The following is a 19427-nucleotide window of genomic DNA, read 5'->3' as shown; positions in this document are numbered from 1 at the left end:
ATGTTGTGTCTGCGCCATTAATAAGTTACACTGTTTCTCATCCCTTTTCCACCCAGCCCTCCCTCTCGATCTGCATATTACACCCCCCCTCTTCCACACCTTTGAATTCATAGCCCTGGGGCTGGCAGCCTCCCTTCTCGCTGCCTCCGATACTCCCGCCCCTTCGCCTGGACAGCTGAAGAAAACCCCTGCACACTTTTCACTTGAGTCAGTGATCCGGGGTCGGCGATAGGCATCTGGTCTCCTCGGGATCCTTGACTCTACTCCTCTGGATTGTGGGGACAATCCGCGTGGGACTCCGTGGAAGTTTTGATGTTACCTGTTGCCCTCCAGCTCTTGCGGCTGGCTGCATAGCGCACTTGGTTCTTCACATTCTTTTTTTAACAACCCACGCACCCACTTTAGACACTGGAATAAGGAGCACTTTATTGGAGGGGGGGAGTCCCCTACTTAAGGGGTGTCTGCCTCTCGTTTTCTCCTATTCAACCTGCGCAGAACTGACAGCTGCTTTATTAATGTTCCACAAACTACTCTGTGGTCTTCAGGATGAATTTCAGGGGTCTGCTGGTGTCTCTGTGGTTCCTTCATGTAGTCCGTGCTGAGGTAAGGATGTTAACCAGATGGATCTCTTATTGGTTCAGTTAAATCGCGTTAACATATTCCATGGCGATGTACAACGGGAACGTTGCTTGGGTCTTTGATCTGTTTTATGAAGAATAACCTGATGTTTACATACCACCAGCTGTGGACGAAATTCCGGTTCAGCCTCCGAATCATAACTTTGATCAACATAACATAGCCGTTGATCATAACTTTGCCAGTTCTTTATCAATAAGTAAACAAAGCAGTCAGGCCTCCTTGCCACATGAGCTTGCGATCTTAGAATGTTGTGTTACTTGTGACTTGATTAGATTGCACATGAGTTCAGGGCTTACAGGTTGTTTTCTTTTATAGGTGTTAAATATTGTTGATAAATAATGCAAGAATAAAGAAAAAAAGACCAAATATTTTTCTCTAATTAATATGAAGTGGGGATGTTACCCTGATCATAAATTAAAACTCATTTTATTTCTGTATGTTTTATACCTTTTTAGAATCTAGTATTTTATAGGTGTGCTACAGGTGGTGTTCTATAGAATTCTCTTTTACCAAAGGATAAAAATTGTGTAAAATGTAATGATTTCTGTGTTTCAACTTTGTTCAGGATGGCTTTAAGCATTGCACACTAATGACAATGCTGATTGTGAGATATTACATATTGGCAGTTTGATCAATCAAAGTCAAGTCAAATTTTACTTTAGAAGTCGTCTTCTACCATACATTACAAAATGTAGGCACAGGCACCTGCACAAATTTCCTAGAACTTAGGCCTCCCCAACCCTGGTCTGTAATTAGAAATTAGAACTTAAACTTGGAATTGTAATCGACTATTTTATATATTGTAGTTGTGTTTCTCTTGGTGGCAAAAGAACAGGTTAGGGAGAAAGTTTGGAGGAATTCTTGGTAATAAAAACTGCAGTGATCATTATTTGGTGACAAAGTGAAGTCTGGTACTAGAGGTGACCTATAAAGCCTTGTGTTCGATCCCACTGCACCTGCCAGAGTCAGTGTGTGTACACGGAAGTGTCTGTCCTGGCAGCTGTCTGGGACACACTGAATGTCCAGCCCTGGGCAGAACTCTGAAAATGCCTAAGGAGGCCAGGTTACATTACAACATGTGCACAGGCCTGAAAGGAATGGTAGTGGAAAAGAACGTCTAAAAAGAGTGGGTGAGAAGAAGGAGAGCGCAAAGAAGGGTAGAAAGACAAAACTGAGATAGAATGAGTTATAGGAGGTTACTGGATGATCATAAAGGAACAGGTGTATCATTAGGTAACCTATGGAGCACCATAAGGTGATTGGTGATTAAAACGAAACAAGAACAAACTAAATTCCAATAAGTGATATTTTCAGAATAACGTGCCCCGCTACATTATTTGGGAGATTATTTCTATTAAGGCCAGCAAAATCTTTAGCTAATGACCAGCTTTTTTTTCCTTTTTATTTTTGCAGTTTATCAACTTAAAGTAATCAACCAACTTAATCAAAATGTTTGCAGCGACCATAAAATGAATAGCCAATTTAAAGGCCAACATTCATCATAAAAATCTTGGGTAAAACAATATACCGCAGCATGCAGCTTCTTCTGTGCGAGACATGCCAGAGTGGTGCACAAGCCCTCACGGGTATGATATATCACATTGGATGGTGCTCTCCTAATGCCACCTTTATGCATAAAAGCCACACTTTCCGCATGGCTGTAACTTTAATTGTGCTTGTACTGCAAGGTAGGCGGCACACTTGTGGTGCCCAACAGCAATGTCCGTATGCCAACTTACGCTCCCTGAAGAAGATCTGACCTGAGGTTAGGAAAGGACCCCCAACCATTGACCCAGGCTTCAAGGGCCCTAGTTACAGCTCTGGCCTCCAGTACTACATGTTCTTTTTACTTCACTGTTTAATGCATTCTTGTGCCCTTACAACTTCCCAACTTTTTCTTGCCTATTTCCATCCCATTCTTTATAACTGTGTTCTGTAGCACTTGACTTCTTGCTCTATCATCTTCTTCGCTATTTTACCATAGTATATATATATTTATAAATCCCTCTATTTGTAGTTCACTCTCCCTATCCTGTGGGATCAATTCCTATCAAAGCACACAGCTGCACAAATGAATGTGATGCTGGCTTCCCTTGTGGAGAAATAGAATGTCTTTTATACTCTTTTTTTAGCTTTGCCTCCCGGTGTCCTGTCTGTTCTGCTGACCTCTACTTTATCTGTTCATCTTTTGCTCTTTGCAGTTCTTTTCACTTTCTCTGTTCACCCCCTTCACCTTTGCACAAGGGCACTTAGCTCTTTTGAAGAACAATAGTTGGCCCTGCTTCTTGTGGTCCTCGTCTTTCTTTCCTCGAAAGGCCAACTGCCAAATTATTTTTTTTCTCGTATTGTGCTAGTTTGTTCCAGTCTCCCTTGGCTAGAATATCAGGACACTTAAACACCTTTGTTAAAATATTAAAGAGGGTTTCAGTAGGTTATGTCTCTTCCCTTGCTTGTTTGAAGAGGTTAAGTAGCTATGATTTTGACCCAAATGTACCAATGACTCAAATTCTCCTATGACTGATTGGAAAATTATAAAGCTATAACATTTCAGATGATGGAATTATAGCTAACAATGTTCTAATTGTCATAGTAAGACCCTTTCCACACTTCTGTTTTGTGGTATATATATCGGAGCATGGAACAGTCTGGTCTATGTTTTCAATTTTATGGAATAGTTTTGGTCTGGACGTCTCAGGATAGAGTTTCCAGTGCACTTTTTTTTTTTATTAGGGATGGTTGAGATATCCATTTTGTGTGTATTATAATTTTCAGGTCGAAGCTCAGTCTCATGCTCTTTAGAAAGAAGTGTTCCATGTGTGAGTGCCTATATGTGTGGATGATCTGTAAATAACCTCCTGTAAGATATGCCCCAGCAGTATTTGTGCTTACCGTTAACTTGAAGCATTGCACCTGTGCATTAAATGTGTTTTTGTGCATGTCCAGTGTACATGCATGCGATGGGCTATGTCCGCTAAACTGAAATTATAAATTTTACCTAATTTTCCTGTTTAGACAAAGAGGTTTTATCCATCCCTTACCAGGGTGGCTTATTCATATAAATATTATAGGGAATTATTGAAGTGATTATACATGCAGTGACTTATTTAAGTAAAAACGTATCATTCTTCTAATTATAATTTGTTATAATTCAACCCATCTTAGGCGTTAAACGAACACATATGCCTCACCAGATCTTTATTCTTCTTACAAGCAGTTCAGGTTACGGTACTTTCTCTCTGCATGATAACAGCAGTGAAAAATACTTTGTCACATAGAAGACTGTTTACATTATCAGTACATACTCTGTATACCATTATGCATCGCTGTGTGTTTTTGTGCACAGTGATATATTAACTGTTTAAAATTGCAGATTTGGGAGACATAGAAGCCCTGCAGTTGGCGGGTTTATTTACAGTGACAAGTGATCCCACAGTAAATAATTTGGGCAGAAAAATGATACTTAATTAAATTAAATAATGCTTCCATTAGTTGCATGTCCCAAAGAGCCACCGTGATATTGATGTAATTAGTGACTCAATAGTTGATGGTTTTTATCACATTATTCTTCTTATTTTCTGTATTAAGAAGTCGGTAATGTCATATTAAAGAATGACTGGGTAGCTAATGATATTCATAGGCAAGATACCAGGAACATGCTGCTGATTGAAAAATAACCTTGTGTTCTGACTCATGCAAAAGGCCCGTGAACCCAATACAGTATTTACAGGAAAAACTTGATTGTGACGCTGCCATCAGCTAGATGGCTCATGAATTTCTTGGCACATTTTAATTGTTCTTGCATTTCTTTTTTTTTTTTTTTTTGGCAGGGGGACCCCATTCCAGAGGAGATGTATGAGAAGATTGCAAGCGGGTCTGTCAAGTCCATATCAGATATACAGAGGTTGCTGCAGATAGATTCCGTAGGTAAATCTCTACAAACGTATCCTTATTTCCTTCCTTCTGGACGCTGCTCTCTTTGCATGCGCATCATAGCCCACCTTCTGATTGTATCCAGCATTTGTAAAGTAAAGTCGCTTCTAGAGAATGAAGCCAGTAATGACATAAATGCAATATGCTTAGAAATCCTTAGCTTTAGCACAAGTTCTGCATGGTAGTGTTACGCGCTATTAAACAATTAGTAATAAAGGGAATCCATACATGCTTTTAACCAATGGGAACATTTCCAAACCAGACAATTGCTCTTCTCTGCTTGTGCCATACAGAAATATTTTATTAAGTTTCCATGGACATGCACATCGTTGTCGGTTTAGTTCTATAAATAGGTCCAGGAGCTCTCCCAACAAAGCAAAATCACTTAAAATGTTCTCAGCATCACTAGGCATGCCCAGAGAAAATGTTCTGCTGGGCTTTACAGTGTTTATCCATTGCTGGAGTTCTATGTATATTTGTGTCTTCAAAATAATTCTCGATACAAATAATTCTCGATACAGTTTTGAACTATGTTTTGTATGTTTGAACCAATTAATCAACGTTTGAATCAATAAGTATTAAACTTCCATGTGTACAGCTTACCGTCCACTCTTCCATACCATTTTGTGTAATACATATGTGTATTACGCATATATTAGTCTCATTGCATGTTGACACACGCTGGTATACTTGTCAGCTGCAGGCTACTACAATTATTTCCAAAATATGTATAAATTACTCATATAACGTACAACAACATGTAACAGTAAATGTCTAAATATACAGGAACGCAAATACTATGCGAGATCCTGCAGCTGTCTAAATGTGTACACATAGTTGGAAATATATAAGCATGATGTATCAATGTACTAACTCAAGGGAATTAGCAAGTACTGAAGTCCCGTAAGCATCAAAGGTCCACGTGTGAGGGGACTTGTGCCAGATGCATATTGCTTGCAGTACGTCAAAGCTCACTCTGCTCTACTGCGACCTCCCTCTTCGCTATTGTCTCCGTGCGCACGTCAGACCCCTGAACTCCGCTATCTCTGTCTGGACACAACTTCCTCTCTTTGTCTGCAGTACCAGTCCTTAACACTGGCTTGTGCATGAAAAGAATTCCTTGCGTTCCCCCCGCTGCCCCCCTTTCCTCTCCCAGACTTAGTCCAGCTGCAGCAGCTGTATGTGCTATTAATACTCAGCTGGGCGAATGCATCAAAATTAAGCCTGGCAATGCCCAGAGTGAAGAATTAAAAAAAAGACAATGTTTGATAAGAGCATAGTTTTATGTATAGTTCAAAACTACAGCAGACCTGTGAGAGGCTTTAATGCAACCAATGAATTGCAGTGCGTCAAATTACTTGCAGATGATATTTAGGTGAGAATATACTGCATTTTTACATAGATAGTGTGCGGTCATATGGAAACCTAACCTACTTGGAAGGTTTAGGTCAGCAGTAGCACATTAAGTTTTACTGAATACCAGTGATATATTTAGGTTGAGCACTGCCTTACAACTTACCCCCAACTCTACCATCCCCTCTACTGAATGACTACATACAATGACATATCCTGGTCAGAAGAATGGCACCAAGTAAAAATACTATGGGTCCTACACCATGGTGTAAATTTTTTGATCTCTCCACCAAGGAGCCTTATTGGCCAGTAACATCGACTGTCCCTGATTTTGTGGCAAAGTGGCTGACAGCCTAGGACGTTATATGCCGCTAGCTAAGGATACAGCTATATCTTAAGATAGCTTAATTTTTACATAAAAAGGGCAATCCTGGTGCAAAGTGCTATCGGTGGTACATTGACTATAGCAACCAATGGACATTTCCTGGTGCTTGCTCAATCTTTCACCAGGATTACTTTTTATACCCAACACCCATTATAATTTTTTAACGTAATAATCAAAATAATAACGGAATGTGGATTGACTTTGAGATAATGTGTGCTCTAATAACCCTGTAAAGTATGGGAGTCACATTGCTCATGCGAAAGCCACTCCACAGCTGTTATATTCTCAGCTTAGCTCTGCAGATACGTAAAAGGAATGCTAGAGGTGGGTCAGAAATCTCTTGGAATGAGCAATACTTCCAGGAGACATTATGGAAAATGTTAGCAAACAGCCTGAAAATAAACATGTACCTATATCAACGGGGTTGGTCCTAAGGTTTCTGGCACCATCTCAAGAATGCACTTCATTAGTAATAGTGAAGAGAACCTTGTGTTGATACCTGATAAAGCTTAGCACCCTTGATACCACCAAAGCTGGCTTTAGAGTAAGGCGTTATGTATCAGTCTTCCTAGGTTGTAGGGTTTTAGAGAAAATCAATATGGCTTTATTAGCCCAAGAGAAAATTGAGTCTTTTTTTGAATTGTTTTTGTACATATTATGTTATTGTTTCCTTTAAAAATGGTAATTTCAAAGTGTAATTATTTATACATTCAAATTGTCAGCAAAAAATCTACACCCGCTCCACATTAACATGTTTCTAGTCACATTGTAAGTGTTATATTCTGCATTCTGTTACATTCAAGTGCAAGGATTTAAAGTATTTTAAGAGTTGTGACTAAAGATTAACCTTTTTGAAGTCAAAGGGGCAAGCAGAATGATGAAGTGTAGCTAGTTCCTATTAGAAAACTTAACAAAACCTCACTCTGTATGGATTTCTTTGATTCTGCATTCCGTGAAAATGAGTGACTTCCTTACAAACTGGACACTCAAAAGGCTAAAATCCATTTTCATATGGGACAGTGTATTTTGGTGCAGATTATAACGCTATTCCTTGTGAAATAATGGAACATATGATGAATGCCCAGGGTTGAGTGAATTTTCCAAATGCGCTGTAGGCATATTTTGATTCATATGCATCTAAAACTTAGCAGTAAGTGCATCTCCATCATGATGGATCCTTGACGAAGCCTAACTGGAGGTTAAAATTTGATTTGTTTTATGGCAATTTGGTCCATTGAGTCTGTTCATTTTTTTGGGTATTGTTTCCCATTTATACTAGACATGTAAAATTCATATACATGGCTAGTATAATTTTATTCATAAAAAAGAATGTCTAAAATATATGAATACGGTTAACAAAAATGGTACTTGTTCCAAAAACAAATATGTAATTTGTGTCGGTACACTATATAGAGAACGCGGGTCATGTAGCGCAAAATAGCCTCAGTCCTTAATGGATTGATATATTAAATGTTTGGCTAGGTAGTACTGGTCCATTTAATCTTGGGAAAGTACAATACCTTGCACAGCCTCAAAGCCAGTCTTGATTGCCCCTAATGCACTCCATATTATATTATGCACACATTATATTGTTCTAGAATTCTCACTAACATAAGTAATAACACCAGCCTTTATAAAACTATTGATGGTGTTGTAAGTTTTGGCAAAGAGGGAGACCACTTATGAAAATACTTACTAAAAAGCTAATCTGGACCCCGTGCAGCCATGTACTGTGCAGTTTACATTCATACGCTTTTGCTCTGTTAAACCTATTGCACATATTTTAAAGTGAATCCTTTTTAATTCAGCGCATGCATGTGTTCAGTCTAGACTGTGAATTAGCACAAGATTAAATGGTAAAGTAGCCACCTTCTACAATGTAAATAATCCTGCGGATGGAAAGACCCCAGTGTCTCGTAGCCCATTCAGTGTTTGTCCTTGGAGCCTTTAGATACAGACAGGGTGTGGTGCTGTTTTGGAAACAGTTATTTCTGAAGGTTACCTAAAATTCAAATAATATCCATTGTGTGACTTTATTCCTTTCCCAGTTAAAAAAAAAATGACAAGTAAATAGGTCTGTCCCATGCAAGAGTGAATAAAATAGTAATTAGTGCAGTAATTGTCCTCCCTAGGATACTTCAGTACATTTATGTTTTTATTAGAATGGTTTGTTGTTTAAGCATTAAATTAAGATTAACTCCCTGTAGTAGACGTATGTGGGAATATTTACATTTCAATATCAGAAAGGTAGCCTTTGTTACATCACAGCAGTGCACACCATCCTACCCACTAATTAGCGCATTCATTAAGCCACAATTACTTTTTTGCTTACTGGAAAGTATTTCGTTGAAATATTTCCTACTTGAGGAAAGAAAAGGCATTTCTTAGAAATATCATGAAAACATATTAGCGGAGCAGTCATGATAATACTGTTACATGAGGAAGCACAAACATTTTAGAAAAGCTGGTCTGTTTTGCGTGAACATCAATGCTGCTGCTAACATGCTAGCTAACAGTTGCTTTCTTGTGTTACTCTACAGACGGTTCTTTGGTATTTTCCAGTACATGCTAAAGTTCCCTTTTTTTCCATTCTGGCAGATGTAGAAGAAGATGTGAACTATGCATCTAGGAATGAAACAAGAGGTTTCCCCAGGGCTAATTCCAGCCACTCCCGGGTCATTCGTAGCTTAGGTAAGAGAGAAATATGCTGGCTAAATAATTCCTAAATGACAAAGTATGCAGTACTGATAAATTGCATCACATATGCATGATGTATGCCTAACCAATCAGTCAAAGCCATCAGGCCTCACTCCAACATCACCTGACATCTGCTGCCTCTATTCTATCTAGTGTGAACTCCCTTTAACGCCGTACACTATTCTCTTTAGAAAGCCCAGATTGAAGGTTTTCCTTTTGGGTAATTCACATGAACATTTTACATGAAAGCATCAGAGCTGCATTTCATGGACTGCGGTGCATTTTAAGCCATAGAAATAGATACAGGCATTCTTTAATTATTAACGTTAGTTGAGATAAAAAAAATTGATTTCTGTCTCATTTGACTCCTTCCCAGCTGTCTCTGCTGAAAGCAGGGAGTATATCTCAATACGTTTCTTGTGCATGCACTCAGAGATGAGACAGAGACAGTTACCCATTACATTCATGCACCAGACCTGCTAACAGGTCCTAAAGGGATATAAATGAGATTATTTGAAATTATTTCAATCTTTTTTTTTTTAAGAAAGTACGGCCTATAAAGATTCAGAGTCTTCTTTAGTATTTAACTTTTTGCATCCCTGGATTTTCCTTGCAGATGTAGAAATGGCTGCATTGGCAGAGTGCAAGACAAGGACAGAGGTGTACGAGATCTCTCGCCAGCTTGTTGACTCCAACAATGCTAATTTCTTAATATACCCCTCATGCGTAGAGGTTCAGCGGTGTTCTGGGTGCTGCATATCCATGAACTACAGATGTGTTCCATCACGCATCCACATCCGACATGTTAAGGTAGATATTTGACTTACAATCCACTAACTTTTCACATGCTTTATACCCCCACCCCGAAATGTATTTTCAGTTTTGATAATAGCTAATAATATCACTGTGGTGTTATTTTTTTTTATGTAATGCTAACCTGTTTGACATCAGGTTCTCTTATCTAGTCCAGAAAATGTGTTTGATTTATTTGTCATAACACTAAAACTCCTCCTTAGTAGAGTATGGTACAGTTAGTCTGTGAGTGGCGTTCATTCTTATGGCCTGTCCTTGAGATGGATCACATCTGGACGAAAGTTTGAAAAGTGGTTATATCATTTGAGGCATGCTTGTTTGTGTCTGTATAGAGTTACATCATGGAATTCAAAACAACCTGTTCTTGGGGAAGAAGCAGCCCACCTACCTTTCCACTCACTACTGGGGGTACTTTCCAGGAAATGCCTCTGCATTGGAAAATGTCATGTTTTCAATGGAAAATATGTAGCTGGATATTTATTTAATGACATTCCTGGCTATGTAAGGGGGGCTGTGGAAATATTTAATGACTGTATGATATGATTGTCTAAGAGGTTAATTTGATTCCCCATACCCCTGGGAGTGTCAAACATGTAGCATGCTAGTCCACCTTAGAATAAAGGGGAAGGGTGCATTCAGTTTCATAATTGCACTAAAAATGTAATGTTAATAGCATGTTACATTGATTCTACAAATAATAGGAATTGTGAATTGAAGTTATTTACCTTGTCATGTTGTGGTTTGAACTGTTTGTAACAAACTATTTGTCTCCAGGTAAAGAAAATCATCATAGCCCGCCCCAGGAATAAAATTGAAATGGCCACAGTTCCTCTAGAAGACCATATGGAATGCAGGTGTGAGGCTGTTCATATCCCAGCAGCAAGAAGCCAACCCATTCACCATGAAGCTAAAGGCACATTAGGTAACTAAGTAATCCTTCTCTTTCTCCCCATCTTTTGCCACTTTATTTACCCCTTTGTCTCTTGCTTTCTTTCCATGACGCCTCTTCACCTTCCCATACCATTATGTGAACATTTCTTGTGATTTCGGCCTAGCCACTAATTCAACTTTGTTACAGATATACCTGCAACCACTCTGCCTCCTGCTCCTGTATCTCGAAAAGAACCATCTCCCCAGAGGCTTTCAAAGAGGAAAAACCGAAAATTTAAGCATATGCCTAGCAAGAAGGAACAAATGGATTTACTAGTCACGTAGTAAAGATAGAAGTAGTCTTTATGTTTTATCAGGTAAGAGGTTTGGCCACCCAGATGTTCAATTATGGGCTTTTTTATGTGGCAGTGGTAGGCCAGGCTCTTTTTTCTCAGGACCATGTAGATTATGCAACTTGCTGTTATAATGCTTGAGAAAGACAAACTAGTCATATGAATCATTTGGCTTTATTGTGACAAAAAAATACTCATCCATAGTTAAATTTAGAATATATCATGATGCGATTTAAACCACAAGGTCATAATCTTTGCTATGGAAATCCAGTATGGCAAGTGGGATACATACCTGCAGTACATTTCCATCAGGCATTGTAGACACAAAAATATAAAAATAAGTATGGAAGTCCAGAAGAGCTGACATTATGTCTTCAAAATGTATATGTTTCTTTGTAAAACTAATCAACAAATATGTTTTTTTTTCAGGCTCCAATGGAAATGGAACAAATCTGGCCCCCATGGGGTCATCAGAAGGTCATTTCTGATTGTCTGCTTCAATTACTCGTCCCAGTGCTGGTGCTTTATGGGGGACAACAAATTGTGCCTTTACACTCCTTGCAGCTCGTTTTTGATGTCTTCCTGGCATTGAGAATATACAATACAAATGTGTTACTATGGCTATAACAAGGACTGCAAAAACTACTAAATGCCAAAAATTCCTTGCAAAATTATGGGACTTAAATGGAGCAGGAGGAAAGGGACAAAGGCCCCTTTGAACTCACTGGATGTATATTGCCACTTTATTTAATTGCCTTTATTTTGTATTTTTTTTAAATAAATATATATATATATACATATTTTTGTAAAAAGTGGTTACTTTTGCTGAACTTGCACGAGGCAGAACAGAGTCTGGAAAAGGGAATGGAACTGACTCCTAGTGGTTTCTTTTATTCATCCCAGTAGCTTTTCAATATCCAAAGGTCAATTCTGGCAAGGAAGAGGTCAACGACTTGCATAAAAAGTGTTTGTATTTGATCTGATGCCCATTCCCCTGCCAGATTTATGTTCAATAAATGTAACCTCCATTCCTCCCTCCCTTCCCCTCTAGTTTTCCCCTCTGATGTACTTGTTCAATTATCCTTAACGTGTTTCTCCTTATCTTCGTCGTTAATTCCTTTCTCTTTGCACACAGCTCTGTATGTCAAAAAAACTAAAAAAATATTTGGATTATTATGTAAAGTAATTTATATTCAGTATTTAAATTGTACAAAGCAAACAGACTTCTTTAATTTGTATTAAAAAAAAGACAATCTAAACTGATTTTGTATGTTGATTCAATTTATGGACACATTTTTTAAGTATTTGAGTGGAGCTGAAACTTCAAATGTTGACTCAAAAGATATGATTCTTATGCTAGAGGAAAAAATTATGATTATTTAGCAAACTAGGGTGGAATAAGGAGATTTTATATGTTGATAAAGCAGTGAACCCTGAAATTACTAAGTAAATCATACAAGTCATAAGTATTTTGTATGTCTTGAAAGGTAGTCAAGTGTAAAGTGTGGGCCACCCATCACAACAATGAGTCTTGCATGTAGTGATTGCCTAATAAAATATATAATTATGGAGTATATATATATATATATATATATATATATATATATATATATATATATATATATTGGGAACAGATCTGCCTTAATGAAACATGGCTGTATAATTCAATAGGCTACCGGCATTGTTTAGCCCTCAGTGGGGGTTTAACAGTGCTATGAATGAACTCTAGTCCAAGAGGTTTATTGTTAAAAGTAGCATTTTGTGACCTAGGTGGCACATTAATGACCCCTAACCTTTGGCATTTAACACTGTGTTTATATTCCAGGTTTTAAGATGGGGCATTTCACATCTGAGTGTCTGAATACCTTCCCTTGGGAAATTTCTTAACTAAAGCACTACCCTAATTAGGAGAGATGGAAAGAATACAAACTAAACAAGCTACTCAGTGGGGATCTCTTATATAGCGTGTCTGTTTAACACTAAGAGGATTTCCTTTTTTATATCTCAACTCTAGATATCTCTCTATAATTCTATGACTCTAAGCCTGGATTTATACATGATGTCCACAATAAAATGCTTAGAGTAAATTGAAAGTGACCGCACAATGCCTTGTTATTTCTATTGCACATAGTCAGTATATTTAAGCTCCTCATCTTTTCTTCCTGATGTGCCCACCACTACAAGTTTTGCTCCTCCATCTACTTTTCTCCTCTTGTCTCTTTTTCCATTTACTTTTCTCTTCTGTATCCCCTTATCTCTTTTATATATAGATATATAGGCACACAATATACACACAAACACTCACATAAACGTTATTATAGCTTAAGCAATATATTTTTATCACCGTAGTGATAATTATTTAACACACTTTTTTAGCATTCACAAAAAGAGTGGACTGCCACAAAACAAAGTATAGTGAGGATATATATAAAATAATTTGTTTTATAAGCAGCTAATGCGTATGTAATAGCTTTCCATGTGTCCATATTGCATCAGCAAGAAAAAAAAGCCCAGTGGGGTTCACGGTCTTCTTCTGTGTCGTAACTGCACTATAGACTGAGATGATGAATGGGTTAGACGACTGCATTGAATACCTAGTATTGTGAGAATAGTGTTGACAGCCTATGATGATTCCCAGGAGGAACTACATTCACAAATTGTTCTTCGCCTCCAACATTAGCTCTTTTATGTTCTTTAGATTAGTCTTAAAATGAAAAAAAAAATGCTTTTTTTCTACCACCAATTCATATATCCCTGTGTCATCTGTCCATACTTATTCTGTGAAGAGATCATGACCATTATTATTCGTGTTCATAATAATCACGCACGCTATGTGGTTTGAAATCCTTGTCTAGGTTAAATACCTTCCAAATGTGGATTCCACGTATATAAAAAAAGACAAAACAAACTTAGTTCATATCACAGATATTATGTTAACATTAGTTTGGGATCCTGTTATTCCACAACAAATATATATTGTAGGTAGTTATAATGTACAGTGCACTGAGAGTAAGGCTTCTCATGTGATTCTAAACGGCAAAGCTTAAAACCTTCATAGTACCATTTTGTGTAAAAGTTATATTAGGTATATAAATACACAAAATGATAGTTGTCCATTAAAGGTATCTTCACTAAAATTTGCCTGTATTCGATCATACATACTGTATAAGTGACAACTGTATCTATGTTTAATTTCACAAAATTAATTGATTGTAGTTATTCTGATCAAATCCAAAATCTAACAAGATTAATGGAAGCAACAGAAAAAATTGATTACTGCAGTGAATTAGCCAGTGGACATATTAGGCAGTTTTGTCATATTGCTGGTCAGCACACTAAAATGCTGCCCTGCAGTGTGTAAGATACATAAACTATGGAAGGGAATCAGTTACTTGGTTATACATCTCACGTACTGCAGGGCAGCACTTTAAATTAACTGGTCATCAATATGTGTTCTGGAAACAGCTTAAACTGTACTCTGGTAGGAGAGTGTTCCCCCACCAGCCCACCACCAAGATTTTAGAGGCATAACCAAAATGGAGTGTTCAATAATATTGATTAAATGTAAACATTCACAATGATAGTTTTTCCCCTAAACTGAGTCAGACAGAGTAAAGACATTGTGACAACTAATGCTGAATTGTACATGACCACCACTCTGTAGATATCTATCAGCACAAAGCTGCCCACTACTTTGCATCATGAGAGAACACAGCAGCTGCAAAGGTAACCTCACGCCTGGAGGAAGGATCGAGTAGCTACCGGAGGCAGCCATATCCTTAGAACCTGAGACTGGATTTTATGGATGACAGAGAAGCTGGGCAGACCAAGAGCAGCTGCTTCAAGACTTAGGGAATACTGCCAAGAAATGGGATAGGAGCACGTCACCTTCCCCTCCTACTTAGACAGTGGGGTCAGGACAGAGGTTACTAGTCAACACTGTACATCATCCTGAAAACCAACTTTAAACCATTCTAGATACCCGAGGCTAAAATATGGTAGTAAAGTAGTTTGTTTTTTTTGGTTTATATCTCACTATTAGTATTTAGTATAAAGTTCAGCACATTTGTCATACTTATTTTAGTAGAAACTTTGTTTTAAAGGAAATTGGCGATTAACAATTAGTAGTTTCTTTTTTTATGAAGGAAAAATTAATTAATTAATTGGAGGAACAGGGGAGAAGTTATGCCTGGAGGCTCTGGCCTTTTGCGTAGGGTTATCAGGAGAGCAGAATAATGAAGACAGGTTTGTTGAGAAAGAGAAGCATTTCTGCACCTCTCTTTCTCCACAAATCTATCTGCAATAATCTGGCCTCTCTGTTCACATTCGCAAAACAGCGGAACCACAGGGACAGCCTCTCCACCGTTCTGCCCATTGGGGGAGAGGATGTGACCAGAGGCGACCATAAGTTTACTGTGAGGCCATGTCCATTGAGAAGCAAATGAAGAAAAAAAGGCATGAGAAGCAGCAGGCAAAAAAAGAAAACAGAAGAAGCGGTGCTGCGTGGCAAGGAGACAGGGACAGGTCTCCGAAAAACGTAAGGAAACATTCAGAGAAAGCATGAGAGTGAATGAGAGTGTAAGAGAATGTTAATGCATGAGACAGCATGAGTGAGCTTGTGAGAGAGTGTGAATGAGCATGAGAGTGACATCAAATTGTATTTCTCCATGTAAAATGCCCTCTGATTTTCTTCCAAACCGAAAGGGCAGGAAAGTAAATTTGTTGTCTGAAAACAAATGGATCAAAAGCGAAAAACTCGTCCAATACATATGGTTGCAATGTGAGGCAATTCTTCCTTTCTGGGCATCCGGCTTCTGATTTTTTTAGCTTATTCTTGGGGACCCATCTCTAGCCATCCCTGCCTATTGCTACATATCCTCATTACGGACAAGTGTATCATTGCTCGACACTGGAAATCCATAACAATTCTGAATCTGCATGTTTTGAAGGAGCAGTAAACATGGGTGTAATACGTCTTACATATGCTAATCAGAAATGTGTAGATACACATGCACAGATTTGGCAACCTTGGTTTGAATTTCTTCATCCTCACTTGCCTGCAGAGCTGTCCGGACAACACAGAAAATAACTCCACCTCCGGCCCACAAACCCCAAGATGAGGCAAAAATTAGAGGTTATCGCTTACATGCTGGAACCTCTAGGGGTTTCTGAGGCACACCTGTGGACATGCACACCAAGAGGTGGTTGTCTTACCCCCATCCCCCCCATAGCCAAGAGACCCAAACGCCTGTGATACTAGGCACCACACACTGGGCGTATTGCTTATCTTTACGGTCATATTTGTTTATTGTTCTTGTTCTGTACATGGACATACCATATCTAATCTTATGCTGTACACTATATCTTTACTGTATATGTAAAATGCAATAAACATAAGAAATATAAGTCTAGTGTAGTAAGCTGTGACAGAGCAGGGTCCATCTAAGGATGTCTCTGGGAAACTGTCAGGAGAGTTTGTAAGTGATTTTTATTGTACTGTGCATTATGAAGCAACAACCTAGCAGTGATCTACTGCTGTAAGAACAGCAGTAGATCACTGCTACAACAGTGAAAACAACTGATTTAAATATAGAATATACGTTTGGCCTGGAGAACTCCCCTTTAATGGGGGTGTTTCCTGCAATGTCGGCAGGAACGCCCACTGACATCAGTGAGAACCTCCTTGATGCTAGTGGGACTGCCCACCAACTTCAGCGGGAGTCGTGGCCGCGTCCCGCAAGAGTAGGCTTTGGGTAGCCCAAAGGTTCAGGTATACAGGTTCAGCTCAGTCATTTTTGCATGAGAAAATTGCCAGGGATAATGAATTCAGTGAGTTTAAAACCACACCTCCACTACCAATTATCACTTTATTAAAAAAAAAACATTTGTTTTTTTCACATTATTATTATTATATACGTCTTTAGTATTTGCTGAACAGCTGTTATTCTGGCTGGGGTATTGACACTCTTGTTAAATACTGCTTTGCTTAAATATCTAGACTCTTGGACTGCAAAGAAAATACTTCATTACTGTTGACTTGCTGAAAGATGTCTTTATTATGTCTTAGATCTTCAGGGTACGCTTGGCCACAATTTTACCCAAATAACCCATCATCAGAGTGTACACATAACATGAGCTATGACAATTGCTCTAAAATTGTTTCTTTACATAAATAAGAGCCTGTATCGTAAAAATTCACACAGAAACCAGGATTGCATATTCATAATTTTCGGGAAACATCTAATCCTGAATAGGAAACAGGTCACTATCCAAAACTGTCCCAGGCTAATACTCAACTTGTTCAATGGCCACTCCAACAATCTTGAGGAGTAGGATTCATTCACAATCTTCACTCTTCTGGTCCCCTCTCCTCCTACCCCTGACCCTTGGACTTTTGTCATATTTATTCTTTGTTTTTGCTGTCTGTTATGATTACTGTTTCATCTTTGTATTTTGTTCCATGCCAATGTGGGATTGACTCTTTGTTTGACTAAGCTGCTGGTGTCCTGTGCTGCATCACATTTAGATTTTTATATAACATGTTAATTATGTCCTCAAATTAACTCATGTCTCTTTGGCCACTTGAAATGTTTGTAGACACACATTATTTCTGTAACAATTTAGTCCACTGGCAGGTCCTTTTTCTAATCAGAATGAATTTATGTCTCTCTACGTGCACATTTGTATTCTTATTCAGGTTGTATAGGGAGAATTTACAGAGGAAAATATCTGTGATGGAACTAAAATAAATTTCCATTAATTAGGAGTGAAAACAAAAGCTCATCCCAAGAGAGTACTTTTGGGTGTGGAAGCTGGGAAATGAGGAGGAGGGATACATTTTGCTATGGAAAGACTGAAAGTCATAGTTTTAAAGTCGATATACAGCAAGTAGTGATTTACAGTAGGTGAGCAGCATAGACCTGTGATAATCTTTTTTGAGATCGGTGTGCAACTGCTCAGCAAACCAAAACTGGAATATAATTGTCACACTATAGATTTATCTATAGTAACAGCTGGGCAGTTTTAGAGAGTTTAAACGTTATTTGAATTTATAAATACACAAATAGCATAGATAAGTTTTAATGATGAATAAACAAAGGCTGGACGTGAGAGGTTTTGGACACTAGAAGATAGTATCATGGGGTTAAAAGACCCCTACATTGGAGAATGTAGTGTTTTGGCCCTACTATGAAGTTCTACATAAACTTGTTGCTCTATTAACTTTAAATGGGGCAAGGGGGAAATTGGCAGTTGGGCTGTGGAAGGTGAGAGTGCAGCTGAACACAATAGTAGTGCTCACACTATGTGCAAGAAAGATGAGAAAAAGGCTCAAGGTAAGTGTGTGTGAGAATGTGTGTGAGTGAGTGAGAGACAGTGTTTGACCCCTCCTCTGATCAAAAAGGGCAAATGTTTTTGTATAGGATTTCACCCAGAGTCTCCGGGTCAATGTGTTTTATAGCAAGACAGGAGGCTCATATTTGCATTGACTTTCTTTATTGTCACCATAGCAGCAAAGATAAAAATAGAACATTTGATAACCAATCATAAAAAAGAGAAAATATAATAAAGATGGTAGCAGCCCCTCCTTCTTCCTCTTTCTTTGCTGCTCACCATGAAGGATAAGGTCAGCTCTACTACATTTGGATTATTGTATATAATTTTTATTGTCTATCTTCTGGATTATTAATTACTATTATTTGAACCCCCTTGTTTTTGTTTTTTTTACCTTTGTTCACTGCGTCTTTCCGTTTATTTTTTATTTTACTCGGTTTTCTTACCATTTTTCTATCCTGGGAGTTTTAAGTGATGTATCCTCAGCAGTGTATTTCTCTTCAGGACTTATTCTGAGTTCTCTTCGTTACCTCCGTCTGTTGTTTCAGTGCGGCAGCCATTTTGGAAGTCTCACTCTCGCGAGAGTTTCAGAGCCATTTAACTGCCTCTCCAGTGGCATTTCTGTATATTGACGTGTAGGTTATCTCCGTCAGTTGCTCTGTGTTTCTAGAGTTCAGGGTGAGCCCCTGTTACTCCATTTATAATCCGGAGGTTTGTTTAATCCTCCGTTATATATATATTTACGTTTTGTTTATTTTATTTTCTTTCCCAGGTATTTTCCTGGCTCAGTAGTTCAATTTCTATATATATTACATACTGAAGGGTGAGCCTCTGTCTTACTGACACTTTCTGCAGGTTTGATCACTATAACCCCTACACTGCTGGACCGGAGAATTTATTATTTTAATTTTCAGCTGCAATTAAGGAAGGGTGAGCCCCATTGTTTGTTTTCAAGATGTCTGAGCATCCTAATCCCTGTCAGGATTTTATTTTATCCTGGTTGGAAGCAACATTTTCTACCTCCATGGAATCTATTATGGCCAAAATGACCCAAT

At 38.3% G+C, this 19427-nt stretch overlaps 1 protein-coding gene across 1 annotated transcript; it reads left to right on the top strand.

Moving 5' to 3' along the window:
- The first annotated feature begins 204 nt into the window (after positions 1-204).
- PDGFB (platelet derived growth factor subunit B) lies at positions 205-12282 on the top strand. Its single transcript, XM_053469969.1, has 7 exons — positions 205-603; positions 4467-4563; positions 8906-8998; positions 9621-9814; positions 10592-10739; positions 10896-11064; positions 11470-12282. The coding sequence occupies exons 1-6, from the start codon at positions 547-549 to the stop codon at positions 11030-11032; spliced, it is 726 nt and encodes a 241-aa protein (XP_053325944.1). The 5' UTR covers positions 205-546; the 3' UTR covers positions 11033-11064; positions 11470-12282.
- The last annotated feature ends 7145 nt before the right edge of the window (positions 12283-19427 follow it).

Source organism: Spea bombifrons, chromosome 6, assembly GCF_027358695.1.
Source record: "Spea bombifrons isolate aSpeBom1 chromosome 6, aSpeBom1.2.pri, whole genome shotgun sequence".
NCBI classification, from domain to species: domain Eukaryota; kingdom Metazoa; phylum Chordata; class Amphibia; order Anura; family Pelobatidae; genus Spea; species Spea bombifrons.
Note: the sequence above shows the minus strand (reverse complement) of the source record. Positions and strands in the feature narration are given on the sequence as shown.

Coding starts and splice junctions, on each gene's coding strand:
- PDGFB (XM_053469969.1), top strand. CDS start 547: ATGAATTTCAGGGGTCTGCTGGTGTCTCTGTGGTTCCTTCATGTAGTC. Junction 8,999..9,620: donor CCGGGTCATTCGTAGCTTAG/GTAAGAGAGAAA, acceptor TTTTCCTTGCAG/ATGTAGAAATGGCTGCATTG. Junction 9,815..10,591: donor TCCACATCCGACATGTTAAG/GTAGATATTTGA, acceptor ATTTGTCTCCAG/GTAAAGAAAATCATCATAGC.